Source organism: Engystomops pustulosus, chromosome 2, assembly GCF_040894005.1.
Source record: "Engystomops pustulosus chromosome 2, aEngPut4.maternal, whole genome shotgun sequence".
In the NCBI taxonomy this organism is placed as follows: Eukaryota; Metazoa; Chordata; class Amphibia; order Anura; family Leptodactylidae; genus Engystomops; species Engystomops pustulosus.
Window position 1 is genome coordinate 14,094,393 of NC_092412.1, and position 19,648 is coordinate 14,114,040.

The 19,648-nt window shown below is 45.1% G+C and overlaps 2 protein-coding genes across 2 annotated transcripts in view; one reads left to right on the forward strand and one right to left on the reverse strand.

Annotated features, from left to right (window-relative positions):
- Nucleotides 1-4,552, forward strand: part of LOC140119780 (uncharacterized) — a 272,257-nt gene extending 267,705 nt beyond the window's left edge. Inside the window, exon 10 of the mRNA XM_072139134.1 lies at nucleotides 2,066-4,552. Coding sequence (XP_071995235.1) covers nucleotides 2,066-3,203 — 1,138 coding nt within the window. The 3' untranslated portion in view covers nucleotides 3,204-4,552. The remainder of the gene's footprint in view (nucleotides 1-2,065) is intronic.
- The window catches only part of LOC140119963 (uncharacterized), a 1,020,783-nt gene that overhangs the window by 786,364 nt on the left and 214,771 nt on the right, over nucleotides 1-19,648 (reverse strand). The window lies entirely within an intron of this gene.

Genomic DNA, 19,648 nt, shown 5'->3' on the forward strand with positions numbered 1-19,648 from the left:
CGATTCATAAAGAGTGCAGTTTAGAGCAGTCTCCACCTCAGGATCAGATCACATTGTTTTATGCAGTAATATAACCCTAGCATTGAAGTTGATTTGTAAAATAATTGGATGAATATTGATTCTGGTTCTTCCTGCAGGAGATTATTTCCTCTAAGTTCCCGCCTTCTAGGGGTTTTTGTCGATCACTGAGATACAAGATCATTTCTGGACACCTCTCCTTGTTTTCTCATGTCCCTCATGTTGGATCTTTCCAGGAAAGTTGTGGTGGAAGGAGGAGAGGAGAGGAAATCCCCTCATCAGTGACAGAGGAGGGTAAGAGCCTTTCATGTATCTTGTGGGTTATTCTTCCCTTATACATTGCAGGGAGAGGTCACATCCAGGGGAGGAGATGGAGATGACATAGACACCGGCTCATGTGTCTCTGGTCTCCTCCTCCAGTCACATCCGTCTGTACCCACATGTTATGTTACTATGAGGCTCCGAGGAATATTATTGGATGTTTCCTCTCCTCAGATATTTGAGGCTGGAGATATAGTGACTGGAGATTTATAAATGGAAGAACTAAATGAAATCCAGAAACTTCTCTCCTACTAGTTATTATTACGATCACTGGGAAGAATTATTCCAGGATTACTCAGCAGCGCTACAGTGATGGGATAAAACCCTGAACAGATAATATAACAGAACCTGACCTGTAGGAACTTACATTTTACAGCTAAAATTCCAATTTATCCCAGAATAAACCCCTTTTTGTGGTATTTGCCTCAATTTACAGTTTTAGTGGATATTGAGTTAGAATGTTTGTTTTACTTGTGGACTTGGTCTTCGGATGTTTTTGAAAAAAAATCACTTAAGGAGGACCCGTCACCCCTAAAAAAACATTAGGAGCTGCTTACTAAAGTAGCGCTACCCCATTTTTAGCAGTGATAAACTGCTAGCTTTAAGTGGAACCCTCCAATAAAGCTACCAGACATGCCTGCGAGCCACGATCCTGGAACGTGTGATTAATTTTAAAATCGGCCTGCGAGACGCATTTGTGTTCTATAAATGTGAGTATAAAATGCTAAATAAAATATAAAAAAGCTGCAGCGTGGTACCCTCAGAACGCCGGACTGAGCTCAAAGCGGTTCAGCGTATTCATGAGGGGGCGGTCTGAGGAGCTGCTTCTTCCCCAGACTGCCCCTCCCACGTCATAGGCCGGCAGTAACATGTGACAGTCGCCACCTCCTTGGAACGCCCCCTCATGAATATGCTGGACCGATGTGAACTTGGTCCGGCATTCTGAAGGAACGGTGCTGCAGTGTCTGGTTATGTTATAGGTGTCCTGTATATGTGGCTGAACGCGACTTCCTCCACTTATTTCAGTCATTTTCTAGGACTGTTAGGCTCTAGGGTGAGATGGGAATCTCTGGTTACACAATCCTCTTATGTCCTGGAAGTAGAAGAATCCGGTTTCTAAGGATTTGATGACTTCTGTTTAGTACTTGGTGTTGGATTCTCATCAGATTATCTGACAATGTATTATATAAGCAATGAATATCTATGATGTTGGGAGTTTTTATCCATAGACGACTGTATGTTACTGACACGTTGCTTCACTTCTGCTTGTAAAGGAAACTTTAAATCTTTAAATATTGTTTGCTTGACTGTAATTTTTAGGAGACAAAAGTAAAAGAAGTTCCCGTAGACGTCCCCCCTCATCTTCTTGTGGTAAAGTAGAAGATAATCAGTCACATCTTTCCACATCGGAGGGAAATCGTGGAGATAAAAGGAAGTCTTTATGTGAGAAGCAGTTTACCCAGAAATCAAGTCTGGATCAACACGTAAAAATTCACACAGGGACGAAACCATTTTCATGTCCTGAATGTGGGAAATGTTTTAGGAATGAATCAATTCTTACAAAACATCAGAGAACTCACAACTCAGAGGAGAAGCGATTTTCATGCACTGAATGTGGAAAGGTTTTTACTCACAAATCAGTTCTTTCTATACATAAGAGAACTCACACAGAAGAGAAGCCATTTTCATGTACTGAATGTGGAAAACGTTTTGGTAAGAAAGAAAGTCTTACTCTACACCTAAAAACTCACACAGGGGAGAAGCCATTTTCATGTTCTGAATGTGGAAAATGTTTTGTCGAAAAAGGAAAGCTTTCTAGACATCAGAGAACTCACACAGGGGAGAAGCCATTTTCATGTACTGAATGTGGAAAGTGTTTTGCACGGAAATCAGCTCTTGTTACACATCAGAGAACTCACACAGGAGAGAAGCCATTTTCATGTACTGAATGTAAAAAATGTTTTAGTAAGAAAGAAGGTCTAATTCAACACCAGAGAATTCACACGGGTGTGAAGCCATTTTCATGTACTGAATGTGGAAAATGTTTTAGTCAAAAAGGAGATCTTTTTAGACATAAGAGAATTCACTCGGGGGAAAATTCATTTTCATGTACAGAATGTGGCAAATGTTTTGGCGCAAAAAAAGATCTTTTAAGACATCAGAGAATTCACACAGGGGAGAAACCATTTTCATGTCCTGAATGTGGAAAATGTTTTAGGGAAAAAGGAAAGCTTTATATACATCAGAGAACTCACACAGGGGAGAAGCCATTTTCATGCAATGAATGTGGAAAATGTTTTATGTACAAATCAGGTCTTGTTGAGCATCAAAGATTTCACAAAGGGGAGAAGCCATTTTCCTGTACTGAACGTGGAAAATGTTTTATGCAGAAACCAGGTCTTGATGAACACCTACGAACTCACACAGGGGAGAAGCCATTTTCATGTACGGAATGTGGAAAATGTTTTAATGATAAATCAAGTCTTGTTAAACATCAGAGAACTCACACAGAGGAGAACCCATTTTCATGTACTGAATGTGGAAAATGTTTTCTTAATAAATCCAATCTTGTTCAGCATCAGAGAACTCACACAGGAGAGAAGCCATTTCCATGTACTGAATGTGGAAAATGTTTTACTCAGAAATCACATCTTGTTACACATCAGAGAACTCACACAGGGGAGAAACCATTTTCATGTACTGAATGTCCAAAACGTTTTAGTGATAGATCTAGTTTTGTTAAACATCAGAGAGGTCACACAGGGGAGAAGCCATTTTCATGTACTGAATGTGGAAAAGGTTTAAGTTCTAAATCAAGTCTTGATGAACACAAGAGAAAACACACGGTGGAGAAGAGATGTTAATGTTTATTGTGTAATTAATGTCGCCAGTTTGCAGCTTGATTGTTGGACTTTCATCCATAAAACGACTTCTGCTGAGAGATGTGGGCAGCTGCTTGAGACAATCATCATGAACAATTTTCCTGAAGATCTGTCCCATACAATTGTCCTATTGTATATTAACTCAGGACAAATGTCATTTTCAGCAGCTCATCCCTTGGTGTCTCGGTAGAAGTGAAGCGGAGTCGATCAAATAATTTAATATTCCAGGCCATGTACTCGGAAGCCGGAAAAAAATTTCAAATGACATGTCGGCTTGATTCTTTGGGTGGGCGCGATCACGTACATACCCAATTTGTATAGGTTTTATAATGTTTTGATACATTTACAAAAATTAAAACCACATGTACAAAAAATTTTGGGGGGGATTTTGCCATCTTCTTGTGCTAATAACTTTTTCATACTTTAGTGTACGGTGCTGTGGGTGGTGTCATTTTGTGTGACTTGATGACGTTTTCAGTGCTACCATTTTTAGGACAGTGCGACCTTTTGATCAATTTTTATTGCATTTTTTTATGTTCTTCAAAATGGCAAAAAAAGTGTAATTTTTTACTTTAAGCGCAATTTTCCATTACCGGGTTAAACGCATTGAAAAAATGTTAGTATATTAGTCTATTTTGATAGATCAGGCATTTTTGGACGTGGTGATACCTAATGTGTTTTTGATTTTACCTGTTTATTTAGATTTATATTAGTTCTAGGGAAAGGGGGGGGGTGAATTTTTAGTTTTTTTATCATAATTTTATTTTTTTTTAACTTTTTTTAAATTTTTAAAATTTTTAGACCCGCTAGGGTACTTTAACTCTAGGTTGTCTAATCAATTGTACGATATGCTGCCATACTAAAGTACAGCAGTATATGGGGATTTTCCATCTCATTCATTAGAATGAATGAAAATCACACATTGCAATGAATGGGATAAAATGAGACAGCCTGTCATGGCAACCGATCGCTCCCCGATGAAGGATGGGCGACGTTATCTTTTCGAAGCCCCCGGCAGCTTTGCTAGCACCAATCACGGGTGTTACCCAAACATACTAAGTTCCGTTCCGGTTTGCAGCGTTCGGGCCGTGCGATCCGGGCAGCATGCATTGTGAGTGTGAGCTGCAATATGCAGCAAAGTCTTACCAGCGGTGACGGGAGCTCAGGGGTTAAAGATTGCATAGGACTTTTTATGTCACCTGATTTTTGTATATTCTGGAGACTGGGAAAACAAAAAAATAGGCATTTAATTTTTTTCAATTAAAATTGTGTTCAAATTTTGTGATTCCCTGTATGAAATAAATAACTTGTCAATAGTTTAGCTTGTGTTAGACTTAAATAAATGAGATATTGTTCCTGTGTTTTATTGACACTGTAACTTTTTTTTATTACTTCTGAATTTCATTTTCATTTTGGAAAGATCTTCTAAATATTTTTTTACAGCCAGAGATCATGCTCTCTCTCAGAGTTCAGTTTGCCCCTCAAAAAGTGAAGCTCCTATCACAAGGCCCATTCCCTTCATAAAGCTTCTCTAATGATCTGACCCAGAAGACCACACAAGGGTCAGGGATCAATGGTTTCACATCACTGAAGCTTGAGGAAAGACCATGTGCCCCTGGCTTTCACCTGGTAACTATCAAGGTGGAGTTAATGGTCAGCGTCGGAGGCGGCTGAGGAACCTAATGACGACACAAACCAAAGACTCCCCCTAGTTCTTCTAAGAAATATCCTATGAACACAAACTCAACCAAAAACATTTCATGAATAAATAATGTTGGGTGCCTGGTGATAACATCCCAGGAATCTGACCAGAACCAGGAGATAGAAGACCGGTCAAATAGAAGTGATTTTTAGAGATGGGCGAATTTGTTAAAATTCGGCTGGTCCCGATTCGCCAAATTTTTTTAACCCAAATCGAATTATGCCAAATCATGTTAAAAACCAGGTAATTCCTGGCTGCAGAGAGCCTGTAGGGTGTTGTAGAACGTTGTGCCATGCTCAAATATGCATAGGGAGTGAGGTTTGGTCTTCAAACAATGCTGTGTTTTAGTATGACACGCACATGACAGCCGCCGCTCTTAGAATCGCTTCACTCTTCACTGCCATGTGCACTTACGCAGCCTGACAAGGTAACGTCTGTGCCAGCTCGAAAGGACAGAGCTGAGGGCCAAGATCCCACTATAACCTCAGAGTGCACTCTTTTTACACTGACATCAGATGAATTCATAGATTCCGACAGAACCTGTTCTGTTATACGCGGATACATGTAGAAAACCCCCAGAGTGCAGAGGATGTCGGCAGTGATTCTGCATTGACGTCACTGATCATTTTGCCCTTCTTTTCATTCGTCCTCTTTCAATTGGTCAATAATCCATCATCAGTATTGCTAAAGAGTGGATCCAAAACAGAGATGACCCGTAAATGGGATACTTGCATGTCCTCTGTGTTCTGTATCCACTCCTGCTTTTGGCTACCAATCCTGAGGCTTTTCATTCTTTCTGACAGATGAAAAGAAGGGGGAAACTAAACATAGTGGTAACGTCATAGAGTGGTGGAGGGTAAAAACAGCATTATTAAAATCACAGGGTGTTCCAGGGAGACAGCGGTCAGTTGGCAGCGGCATGAGTAGGCCGCAGAGTGGCACAATGACAAATTATGGAGGAAACATGGTAGGCCATGGAGTGACACAATGACAGAGCGTGCAGATGGCGGCGGCAGCAGCAGGCCACAAAGTGGCACAATGATAAGAGTGTGGAGGTGGCAGCAGCAGCAGGAGCCCACAGGTGGCAGCAACATAAAGGCAGCAACATGGATCATGGCTGATCTAATCTTATGCATAAGGCATTGGCGAGTTGAAATCCTGGCCGAGCCAAGCCTGATTCATCTTGACAAAGGTCAGTCTCTCCACATTATGGGTGGACAAGCAGGTTCTCCTTGGGGTAACGATGGGCCCGCCGCACTGAACACGCGCTCTGATGCCACACTACTGGCCGGGCAGGACAGCTTCTCTACTGCAAACTCCGCAAGTTGCGGCCACGCATCAAGTTTGGCTGCCCAGTAGTCCATGGGATCCTCTACCTGAGGTGATAAAGTGCTGTCCAAGTAGGCCCCCACTTGCTGGTGCAGGATCTGTTCCATGTCCTGCTGCTGCTGCTGGTGGCGGCTACCCTCCTCACTAGGCGGGTGAAGGAAGCTGCTCATTAAGGAATCCAGACTTAAGCTGCTGCTGATGGAGCTGCTACTGCTCCTAACCCCGCATCTCCCCACAGCAGCCGTGGCAGTAGTACCTGAGCGATGACTGCCAGGAATCCCCCGGTCAGACCTGACAGAGGATGGACAATGGCGCACATAGGCAGCAACCAACTGTGTGCACAGTATTTCTATATTGTATGCCAGTTGTTCCTCCCTCTCAGCAGCTGGAAAAAAGTCACCCATTTTTGTCTGGTAGCGAGAGTCCAAGAGGGTGGAGAGCCAAAAGTCATCCCTATGCCGGATGTTGACTATTTGGCTGTCACTAGTTAGGCAAAGCAGCATGCTGCGGGCCATCTGCGCAAGTGACTCTGAGGGACTCCCGGCCTCCATCTACACTGTATACTCGACCATTCTTCTGGGTCATCTGCTTCATCTTCTACCTCCTCCGGAAGCTCCTGCTCCTCCTCTCCTGTCACCTGAGTTGAAAAACCACTGATTTCACCAGACTCTCTTGTGTTCCAATGTCCTCCTCCTCCAGTTCAGTGCCCACCGGACTCATGTGGCCATGAAATATAGTCTCCACTTCTCCATTGCCCTGACCAGACAGATTTTGCAGCATCTGTTCCAGGACATGAAGCAGTGGAATGATTTTATTCATCCCGCAGTCCTGGCAACTGACAAACAACGTGGCCTCTTCCTGTACACAGGGGGCAGTATTATAGTAGTTATATTCTTGTACATAGGGGCAGTATTATAGTAGTTATATTCTTGTACATAGGGGGCAGTATTATAGTAGTTATATTCCTGTACATAGGGGCAGTATTATAGTAGTTATATTCTTGTACATAGGGGACAGTATTATAGTAGTTATATTCTTGTACATAGGGGGCAGTATTAAAGTAGTTATATTCTTGTACATAGGGGCAGTATTATAGTAGTTATATTCTTGTACATAGGGGGCAGTATTATAGTAGTTATATTCTTGTACATAGGGGCAGTATTATGGTAGTTATATTCTTGTACAGATTGAAAAATAATACAATTATTTAACAGAGATCAAACACATCAGCAAGATAATAAATTTAGAGTAACTTCAAATTAAAAAGTCCATCACTGGTAATAAGGGAAAAAAGAAATAAACAGAATTCCATGACATATAATCCATCACTGTAGATATATGTTCCTCCATAACTGAACATTATTACTCTTTTTCCTGAACTCTAATGATCGGATCCACCTCAGCTCTGACAGTATGTGTGTGACTGCGGTCATGGGCTGGAAGGACTCATTATGGACGGACACTCTGGTCCTGGTGTGCCAGTGGTAGTACTTAGTTACCGTGATGATCAGGTACATGGTCCCCCTGTCGATGCCGGCTACTTGTGGTGTCACCCCATAGATTATGTCTGTGTAGGACAGAGACTGCAGTCTTGGTATCCTAAGCCTGCGGGACACCTCCTGCCATATCTGCCTCCCTCCCTGGCATTCGGTAATGAAGTGCTGCATCATGTCCTCCTGCTGACATCCCAAGGGGCACATACGATCTGAAACACTTTAAAACTTTAAATTGCCCCTAACAAAAAGCTTCCCGTGAAGTGATAACCAGGCGATGTCGAATAGTTTTGCAGGGAGCCTAGGACTATTGAGGAGCTTCAGACTCTCCTGCAGGGTGGCCGTCGTGCACTCCCTCAGAGCTGGCAGTAAAGTATAAAAAGTCCTACAGACACTCATAAAAATAATAATAATAATAATCTTTAGTTATATAGCGCCATCATATTACGTAGCGCTTTACAAATCATAGGGGACAAATACAAATATAATAAAACATGACAGAGCACAAACATTCATATGGAACAAGAGGAGTGGGGTCCCTGCTCGCAAGAGCTTACAGTTTACGAGGAGGAGTGGGGTGACACAAGAGGTGAAAAGCTTATATAGGGAATAAGGGAATAGAACAAAATATAATAAATGGGATTGCTGTCGCTTGACCCAGTCATCAGCCGTCATCTTGTATACAAGGTCCAGGGTGAATGGGACTGCAGAGAAGTCTGGTGCCTGTTGGTTGCTGGATAACAGATGGGAGGAGGACACAGGACGGGTTGGTGGAAGAGTTAAAACTTCATGCAGTTAATGAGTGTTATAGACCTGCCTAAAGAGATGGGTTTTAAGAGCACGTTTGAAACTTTGGAGGTTAGGTATTAGTCTGATAGTCCGGGGCAGAGCATTCCATAGAATGGGTGCAGCTCTAGAGAAGTCTTGGAGACGCGAGTGGGAGGTCCGCACTAGGGTAGAGGTTAATCTAAGATCACTGGCGGATCTCAGAGCACAAGTTGGGCGATAGACTGAGATAAGAGAGGAGAGGTAGGGGGGTGCAGCATTATACAGAGCTTTGTGGATGAGGGTTATTATTTTAAACTGTATTCGAAAGGAGACTGGCAGCCAGTGCAGCGACTGGCATGAACTGGAGGCATCCGTGTAGCGTTTAGACTGAAAGACGAGCCTGGCTGCTGCATTAAGAATCGACTGGAGAGGAGAGAGCTTGGTGAGTGGAAGACCGGTTAGTAGAGAGTTACAATAGTTTAGACGAGAGTGAATCAGAGCAACAGTTAGCATTTTACAGGTTTCAAATGTGAGAAACGGTCGGATTCTAGAGATGTTTCTGAGATGCATCCGGTAAGAGCGAGCAAGAGATTGAATGTGTGGCTCAAAGGAGAGGTCGGAGTCCAGCACAACCCCAAGACAGCGGGCCTGCTGCCTTGGGGTTATGGTGACCCCACAGACTGATATGGAGAGGTTAGGATAGGCTAGGATGGTGGAAAGATAAGAAGTTCAGTCTTAGAAAGATTAAGTTTCAGGAAGAGAGAGGACATGATGTTAGAGACAGCAGAGAGACAATCACTAGTGTTCTGGATTAAGGCAGGGCTGATGGTACGTGCTGAGGTATACAGCTGGGTGTCATCAGCATAAAGATGATATTGAAAACCAAATCTGCTGATGGTTTGTCCAATGGGGGCAGTATAGAGGGAGAAGAGAAGAGGACCTAGGACTGAGCCCTGAGGAACCCCGACAGAGAGAGGAACAGAAGAAGAGAGAGATCCAGAAAAGGAGACACTGAAGGTGCGGTCAGAGAGATAGGAGGAAAACCAAGAGAGTGCGGTGTCCTTCAGGCCAATGGAGTGAAGCATCCTAAGGAGGAGCTGGTGGTCCACAGTATCGAACGCTGCAGATAGATCCAGGAGAATGAGGAGAGAATAGTCACCTTTGGATTTTGCAGTGAGGAGATCATTGGAGACTTTAGAAAGAGCAGTTTCAGTAGAATACATAGAGCGGAAACCAGATTGTAGGGGGTCAAGGAGGGAGTTAGCTGAGAGAAAACGAGTAAAGACCAGGCGTTCCAGGAGTTTGGAGATGAAAGGAAGGTTAGAGACTGGTCTGTAGTTAGCAGCATTGGATGGGTCCAGAGAAGGCTTCTTTAGTAATGGGGTAACAACCGCATGCTTGAAAAATGAGGGAAAGACACCAGAAGTGAGAGAGAGGTTGAATATTTTAGCGAGGTGAGAAGTGACTGCTGGGGAGAGAGACTGCACGAGATGTGAGGGGATGGGGTCACTGATGCACTGACTCATATAACGGTCCTTCCTGGTCCTACTCTCCAGATAGGTCTTATTTATTCTCCACTTTTTCAAACACCTGAGACCATACTCCAGATACGGTGGGAGGAAGCCAGGAGTCCATCGACCCCTCTTGAGACTGCCGCCTTGCACCCAAGACTCTGCAAAAGGCAATATCCAGTCCCTGACACTACTTACCCACAGGAGACCATTATTTGAGTCCAGGCAACCAAAATTAACTTTCAGAAACATGGAGTCAAAAAAGACCCTTGGATTTAACATATCCAGTCCACCCTCTCTCCTCTGTAGGTAGGTGATCCCTCTTTTAACCGGATTCAACCGGTTCCCCCATAAAAGCTGGAAGAACAGGCTAGCGGAGAAAGATTCTGGCAAAGTAAATACGACAGAGACGTAGAGGAAGACAGGGACCAGGTAAGTCTTCAGCAGAGTAACCCTTTCTCTATAGGTCAGCCTCCAGTTCTTCCATCGATGAACCTTTACATTTCCGGTTTCCAACTTATCCTCCCAATTTAGTATGGAATTATCTTCCCTCCCAAATTTAACCCCAAGGATTTTAATATGGGTGGAGGCCTTTGCGAACTGAGAAAGCTTTCCAGAAAGCTTGACTAGAGACCCGGAGGCCTCTGAGTAACTTCTGATGGCTGCAGATAACATCTCCACCTCATGAGGCTCAGATATCACCACAGTCACATCATCCGCGTAGGCGACTACCTTCAAAGGCAAGCAATGGGGGACCGGCACCCCCTGAAAATCACACCGCTGCAGTGATTGCAGAAACAAGTTTATGGCAAACAGCAGTGGACTCAGGGGGCAGGGCACCCCTGCCTCGACTTCAAAAGTGTCCCCCTGCCAACCACTAATCAGAGGAAAGCTCTTAGCCTCTCTATACAAAGTTCTCAGCCAATCTATAAATTGTCCTGGAATACCGTACTTTGACAAAGTTGCCCATAGATAATCGTGATCAACGCTGTCAAAAACTTTAGCCTGGTGCAGACCTACAACATATCTCCCACACCTCAGAGCTTTACATCTCTCAAACATCTCTCTCTTGGAGATAACTGCTCCAGAGATGTTCCGCCCTTTTACTGTGCCGTACTGAGAGCCTGATAACAGTGCCGGGGACAAACAGACTAATCTAGAAAATAGAATTTTTGCCAAAATCTTCCTGTCGACATTCAAGAGGGCGATCAGCCTCCAGTTCTTGATGTCACTAGGCTCTTTACCTTTGGACAGCAGAATAAGGGAGGACACTCTCATGGATGGAGGCATCAGGTGATTTTCTAGACAATTAGTAAACACATCCACAAGGATCGGGGCCTAGAGGTCTCTGAACTTCTTATAGAATTCAGCTGTAATACCATCAGGACCTGGTGCCTTCTTCAGATGTAACTTATCAATGACCTCTTTAACCTCCTCCTCTGTTATTCCTGCTGTCAAAGGAGAAAAGTCCAAATCTTTAGTGTCAGGGCCTGGAGTTGCCTCCAAGAATTGAGCCATTTTCTCTTTATCCAAAACCTTCTTCTGAAATAAATCAGCATAGTAGGATCTCAGCACCCCCAGGATACCCTCCCGAGATTCCTACAAAACACCCTGGGAGTCAGTGAGACCTGCGATTGATTTTTTTGCCACACAATCCCGGCAATTTTCATATGGATTGGGAACCCCCAGAGTCCCGTAATCCTGTTCTACCACAAGAGACGTGTAGCGGCTGTACAGATACTGCTTTATCTCAGATTTCAGTCGGTCAATCTTTTGTTTGTCATCCCCACCCGCCGAATACAGTGACTCCAATTCTTTCCGCAGCTTGAGATACTGGCTGTACTTACTCTTACCCTACTTCACTGACAGTCTCTTTAAGAGGGACCTGATCTCCTACTTGACGTTCTCCCACCAGTCAGATATGTTGTCATAGAAGTCTACTCTCTGGAGTTGGTCCTGAAAAAGAGAGTGGACACAGTTCTGGACACAGATATCATCCAGGATGCTAGAAATGAGCCTCCATAGACCCCGACCAATATCCGAGCGGTTAGTAGCTCCCATGCAAAACAATAAAGCCAGATGGTCAGAATATGGGACGACTCTCTCGCTCATCCCACTAGCATTCCCTGAGGGACTGACAAACGCCATGTCAATCTTACTGTTCCTGTCAGCACATGTGTAGGTATATTTAGGTTTCCTACCACCGAGGGTGAATACATCACATAGATAGGCCTGTGATACGATATTATGTAGGACTTTTGAGGCTCTGACCAGTGCTCTGCCCGAGGACCTGTCACCTGATGTCAAAGTAACATTAAAGTCACCCGCCATTATTACAGGGATTGAGGTAAATAAATATTGCTTTACCTCATTAAACAGCTGGATTCTCTCTGTCACTGTCTGTGGGCCATAGATGTTGATCAGCCGGAGCCGCCGGCTCCAGCACCAGGCACCTCCCCATAGCGACCTCCGTCAGCCTGTGCACCCTCACGTCTGTGGTGTTAAACAGTATAGCGACCCCGGCGTACGGCTCCACAGCCAGTGACCAGTAAGAAGGACCAGACCACCACTCACGCTCAGCCTCACGGAGATGCCCTAAGGTGGTCAAACGGGTCTCCTGCAGGAAGATGACATCAGCGTCCAGATATCTCAGGTGGTCATACACAGCGTGTCTAGTCCTTCTTACTTTAATACTGTTAACATTGCTAGAAGCAACTCTTAGAGAGAATCCAGCCATCATAAGGAAACAGAAAAACAGAGCAGTGACTCCCATCATTATGTATCTGAGTCAGATTCCCGCTGCCTACCACCAGTCTCCATGCCTGAGAGGGGGTCTCCAGCATCAGAAGCAGGGGGCTTCTTTTTTGTTGGAGGATCTTCTGTGTCTCCGTCACACTCATCATCAATGCGTTCTAACTGACGCTCAAAGTCCCCATCTGACTCTGATAAGACATCATATCTATTTGAAAGGACCATGACCCCGGCATCACCACTGCCTTTTTTTATGGTCTTAGACCCTGCAACATACTCTTTCTCAGGTTTACGGGAGGATTTGTCTTTTTTCTTTCTTTTGTTCTTTTTGGCCTCCTCATATTCAGGAGATGTAATAGAAGCTGCTGCTTGAGGCTGGTCCTGAGTGACAACCTCCATATTCTCCGGAATACGGGCTGCTCTCTGAGGTTCTGGCGCAGTATCACCTGACTCCTGCCGTACCTCCTGCCTAGTTAGTATTTGACTTGATATCAAGGCCTCCTCCTCTAAGGCGTCTGCCTCCAGTACCATCTCATCATCAGAGAAGTCCCTGGTGATGTTGTGCCAGGCCTCCGGGCAATCTTTGTGTGGGTGGCCCATCTCACCGCACAGGTTACATTTGACTGTTTCGCAGTTGGCGCGGAGATGGCCGACCTCCCCGCACAGGTTGCATTTTATCAACGTACATTTTTTAGCAACGTGCCCGATCTTACCGCATCTAAAACACTTTCTTGGTTGCCCGGGATAGAAACAGACGCCCTTCTCTCTGCCTGTGAAGAAGCTGTTGGGATGGTGTAGGGTGATGTTATGTTCACCAGAACCTTCCACCCACCAGTCCAGATACCGTCGGCGTCTCTATTCTTAGTGAGGTCAGACACCAGATCACAATGGCGCCAGAGCTACACCAGAATATCCTGAGCGGGAACAGACTCGTTCCAGAAGATGATATTTACCATCACGGTCCCTGGCTTGGAAATGGGGACAAATGTAAATTTACTCCAACCATCCTTGTCCCTGAAGTGGGCAAAGTTATCTGTCCAGACTAGACATGAGCTTAAAGCTGACATCATAGCCCTGTCTGTCTGGAAGGTTGATGACCGCCAGGATGTCATCTGGCATGAACCCCATCTGGGCTGCACAGGAGATCCTGCACGACAAACCTCCTACCTGGGAGATCTTCCTTTGCGCCTCTGTTCTTAAAGCGCACCACATTCCTCCTCTTAAACGCCTGCCCGGAGTATTTTGCACTGGAGGTAAGGGAGGGAGCACCAAGGCTCCAGGAGTTTCTGGGAAGCTCTTGACGGGGTTCACTCTGGGTGTTAGGGGGAGGGTCTGATCTATCGGGACCTGACTTATTTGGGGGGCTTGATGTTAGAGGGGGGAAATCACATACATCATCATGTACAACCCCCTGCCCCCCATCCATCTCTATGCTATTATTAGATGGATGGATTATTAGATGTCCCCAGTCTCAGTCACAGCAGCACAGTTCTCCTGGGACAATGCATCAGCCTGACACACAGAAGAAAATACACTGTTCTGCTGCTGCACAGTCACTGCTGGGACTTGTTGTACCACAGCTTCATGCTCCTTCTCAGTGACTGCTGCTGAGGTCTGCGACTGTCCCTTCCGGAAAGAGAAACTAGCGGGTTTCAGTACAGGTGTTGTAACACGGGGCGCATCTGGGATCTTGGGTTTAGGGTCACAGCTCAGCTTCTGCTGTAAGAAGCGCTCCCTATTCCGATAGGACTCGGCTAGGGGTCCCATCTTCTCCAGAACACAGTCCATGTCCCTCACCACCTGTGCCAGCTCTGTGCTCAGTGAGTGCAGCTTGGTATCATACAGTCTGTGAGGCCCCACCCACACTCGCGTTGCAGATCACGTCAGAGTCTGATCAAGGTGCGATCAAGGTTTGGTCAGTGAAAAACTGACATTTTGCATCAGAGTTCAATCGGTTTTCAGTGTCTCAGTTTTTCATGCGCATTTTCAATGCAATTTCAAAGCGTCTTTCACGCGCTTGAAAGGACTCAGGACTGAGCTCTATCTTTTCTATTGAAATTGCTGCGTGAAAAACGCATTGCACTTGCATTACTTACATGTGTCTCAGAGTGCAATGCATTTTTGATGCATCTCCATAGACTTGTATGGTGCGTTTTTCACGCGCGTGACTTGCAAAAGTAGAGCATGCCGAGACTTCAAAGCGCGTTAAAAAAAATGCAAGTCTGAAAAGACCCATTGATTACAATGGGTCACAGTGCAATGCAAGTTATGCGCGTCAAAAGCATGCGCAGAAAACGCACATGAAAAATGCAAGTGTGAAAGGGGCCTTACTCTCTGGATGTGCAGTTTTCAGGTTATACAAAGTTTATCTGCATCCGCAGCATTTGCTTATGGTGGCTAAGCTCCCCCATCCTCCTTACCTGGGATCTCCTCTGCTAGCCTCAGCTCAGGCGCTCGCACTGTCTCCTTCTCCTGCTGTGCTGGTCGGGGTGCTGCTCCAGGTGGTTTTGAAGCACCCGCCTCCTTTGATGCTCCAGTCTTTCTGCTTGTATTGGCAGAGCTTGAGGCCTGTTCACACTGTGCAGGGACACTCTACGGCTTAGCTGTAGATCTAGTGCGGCCTGGACAGGCCATGCTGGACACCACATCCTTCTGCAGTAAGTTTTCTTGCAGAGTCTGTCTCTCCAGCGATGTTCTTCTCTGTCTGGGTGCCGGAGAGGGGGGCTGTGCACCTGCTGCTCGTCCTGCACTCACCACCTGTGCTGCTCCATGCTGGCCGGGCCTGGGACTCACTTCCATCATTGCTGCAGTAACTTCCATCTCTTGTTCATTCCTTACAACAACCACTTTCTGTTGTTCTTTCTTCTTCACAATAACCACATTCTGGTGGCTTTCTTGCTCACTTGTGACGGTGGGATTTCCATTCCTTGTAGAAATTGTTTGGGAGGTTTCTCCCGGTGTAGGCCTGGAAGCCTGGGCCTCGCTTGGGGAATCTCCCCAACCAGGGCTCGCTCCAGGCATCAGGCGACTTCAGGAGCTCTACTCTCACACAACCTCCCAGCAAGGGGGCAGTATTATAGTAGTTATATTCTTGTACATAGGGGCAGTATTATAGTGGTTATATTCTTGTACATAGGGGGCAGTATTATAGTAGTTATATTCCTGTACATAGGAGGCAGTATTATAGCAGTTATATTCTTGTACATAGGGGGGCAGTATTATAGTAGTTATATTCCTGTACATAGGGGGCAGTATTATAGTAGTAACAATAGTTATAACAATAGTTATAACAATAGAAAAAGTTGAAAACAGCTCACCCCAAAGACGTCCTATTTAGCCTCAGAACGACAGTGTGCACGGAGTCCAAAGGGTCCAATCCGGTAGTGGTCCCGCCACAAGGGCTAAGATAATGAAACAAAAAAACAACGGAGGGACTCCAGCAAGGTGAAAATTCCAGGTAGCTTAAAATTTGTCAAAAAAGAATTTATTGAATCCAGGTTAAAAAAGCACTTGCAAGTGCAAGAGGGACGAACATGGATACACTGGGGGAAGACACAACAAAGAAAGAGCTTGCGGTAACGCGTTTCGGACTAACGCAACCTAGTCCTTACTCATATCAGGTATGAGTAAGGACTAGGTTGCGTTAGTCTGAAACGCGTTACCGCAAGCTCTTTCTTTGTTGTGTCTTCCCCCAGTGTATCCATGTTCGTCCCTCTTGCACTTGCAAGTGCTTTTTTAACCTGGATTCAATAAATTCTTTTTTGACAAATTTTAAGCTACCTGGAATTTTCACCTTGCTGGAGTCCCTCCGTTGTTTTTTTGTTTCATTATATTATAGTAGTTATATTCCTGTACATAGGAGGCAGTATTATAGTAGTTATATTCTTGTACATAGGGGGCAGTATTATAGTAGTTATATTCTTGTACATAGGGGGCAGTATTATAGTAGTTATATTCTTGTACATAGGGGCAGTATTATAGTAGTTATATTCTTGTACATAGGGGGCAGTATTATAGTAGTTATATTCCTGTACATAGGGGGCAGTATTATAGTAGTTATATTCTTGTACATAGGGGGCAGTATTATAGTAGTTATATTCTTGTACATAGGGGGCAGTATTGAAGTAGTTATATTCTTGTACATAGGGGGCAGTATTATAGAAGGAGGATGCTGTAGGACAAGAGGCCACAGTATGATGGAGGATAGAGGACAGAGGCCACAATATAAGGTGTATAAATAACAGGGGCCACACCATGTGAGGATAGGTGGGGTAGGAGTGCAGATGGTATTATGTATTTGTTTGGGGAGATAAATAAAAGTGGAGAACCAAATGTAAATGGAGGATAAAATTAAAGAGGGTTTTGTACAGGCACGTCGCCAAAACACCTGGCTTACTCAGAGAAGTGCCGGGGCCCTAGAGTCCTAGAGGGGCCCACAGAGGTGGCGAAAAAAAATTTAGGCTAAAGATAAATTGTACCAGTGTAACTTTAAGAAACTGGTAAAAAGGATCACTTTCTGGCTTTTCTTGTTTTCTGTCCAAGGGTGAGATGGGGGTGAAGACAGTGTGGCTACCGGAGGGGGACACAGTATGGCTACTGGGGATGTGGCTACTGGAGGGGGACGGTGTGGCTTATTGGAGAGTAGTGTCGCTATTTGGGAGGGGACAGTGTAGCTACTGGGGGGGAAACTGTGGCTACCGGGGGGGAAATAGTGTGGCTATTGGGGTAGGGGGACAGTGTGGTGCCTGGACGTGAGATTGCTAAAAAGGGGCCCACTAAGGCTCTTTTGCCCGGGGACCTACTTAAACCCTGGGTTTATATGTCCTAGAGTCCTAGAGGGGCCCACAGAGGTGGCGAAAAAAAATTTAGGCTCCAGATAAATTGTACCAGTGTAACTTTAAGAAACTGGTAAAAAGGGTCACTTTCCGGCTTCTCTTGTTATCCGTCCCAGGGCGAGATGGGGGTGAGGACAGTGTGGCTACCGGAGGGGGACATAGTATGGCTACTGGGGATGTGGCTACTGGGGGGGGGACAGTTTGGCTACTGGAGGGGGACAGTGTGGCTTATGGGGGGCTGAGGTCAATGTGGCTACTGGGGAGAGGGGCACAGTGTGGCTACTGGAGGGGGACAGTGTGGCTTATTAGGGAGTAGTGTGGCTATTTGGGATGGGACAGTGAAGCTACCGGGGTGGGGGGGGGACCGTATGGCTACGGGGAAGGTGGAGATAGTGTGGCGCCTGGACGTGAGAGTTCTAAAAAGGGGCCCACTAAGGCTCTGTTGCCCGGGGACCTACATAAACCCTGGGTTTATATGTTGCCAAGTTGCATTAGGGGGTATTTTATGTTCCTTAGGCCACAGTAATTGGGCATTTTACTATGTAAGATCATTAAGGTCCCCCCCAGCTTGCGGTTGTGGCAGACTTTTTGTACGGTGCAGAGCTGCTAATATCCACGATCGGTGCTACTACTGATTGCTAATATCAACCTCTTGATTGCTGCCAGGAGCATTTAAAAGACGGTGGTGCATTGGAGTCACTTTCTTTGTTGAGATCGTTGCTCCCCATGATGTCATCGTGGAGCGGCCATCGGTTGCCATGACACCCTCAGGTCTTTATATGACCCGAGGCCGAATGGCTTCTGCAGATCTGCTACAATGTGCCTTTGGCACTTTGTAATGAATCCTATGTAAAAAAAAAAAAACATAAACTGTAATACAATAGTATTGCAGTATATGGTAGGAACATTGGGTAGGAACAACAGGAATATTGCAGTATATGGTAAAAGGTAAAAAAATAAAAAATACTGTATATACTCGAGTATAAGCCGAGACCCCTAATTTTACCACCAAAAACTGGGAAAAACTATTGACTCCAGTATAAGCTGAGAGTGGGAAATGCATTGGTCACAGTCCCCCCCCAGTATATAGTGAGCCAGCTCCCAGTAGTATACAGCCTGCCAGCACCCAGTAGTATACAGCCAGCCAGCCCCTAGTAGTATACAGCCACCAGCTCCCTGTAGTATACAGCTAGCCAGCCCCTAGTAGCATACAGCCAGCCTGCCCCTAGTAGTATACATCCAGCCTGCCCCTATGTAGTATACAGCCAGCCTGCCCCCAGTAGTATACAGCCAGCCTGCCCCCAATAGTATACAGCCAGCCCCCATGTAGTATACAGCCTGCCAGCCCCCAGTAGTATACAGCCAGCCCCCAGCAGAATACAGCCTGCCAGCCCTCATGTAGTATACAGTCTGCCAGCCCCCAGTAGTATACAGCCAGCCCCTAGTAGTATACAGCCAGAAAGTGACGCAAATGGCTTTTTTGCCAATTTCACCACATTTAGAATTTTTTTTCCAGCTTCCCAGTACATGGCTTGGAATAAAATATAATGCCACTGAGAAGTAAAATTTGTTACGCAGAAAATAATCCTCCACACAGCTCTGTACATGGAAAAATGAAAACGTTTTGGGTTTCTGAAGAGAGCGAAAAATGAGCAACAACAAAAAAACCTTAAAAGTCCCTTATGGGTTGCAAATTATGAAAACATAAAGCAGACATATAGGAAATGTCATTCAGTAACTAATTTGGGAGGTAAAACTATCTGCCTGAAAACAAGATCATTTTGAACTTTATAAATGGCAGAATTTAATTATTATTATTTTTATATTAAAAAACGCAAAAAAATCAGCCAAACATATAGTAGAACATGTGCCGAGAAAACCACGTTGGTAAGTTAAAGTGTTCAAAAGTCATAACCATACAGAGGGACGCACATCAGATTACAACAAATGGGGCTGAGCTGTACACTGGCTGCATCCTAAAAAGGTCACACCCCCCCTTCCCCCTGTCAGCTGCTGTTCACACAAGCCGGACCCTTGT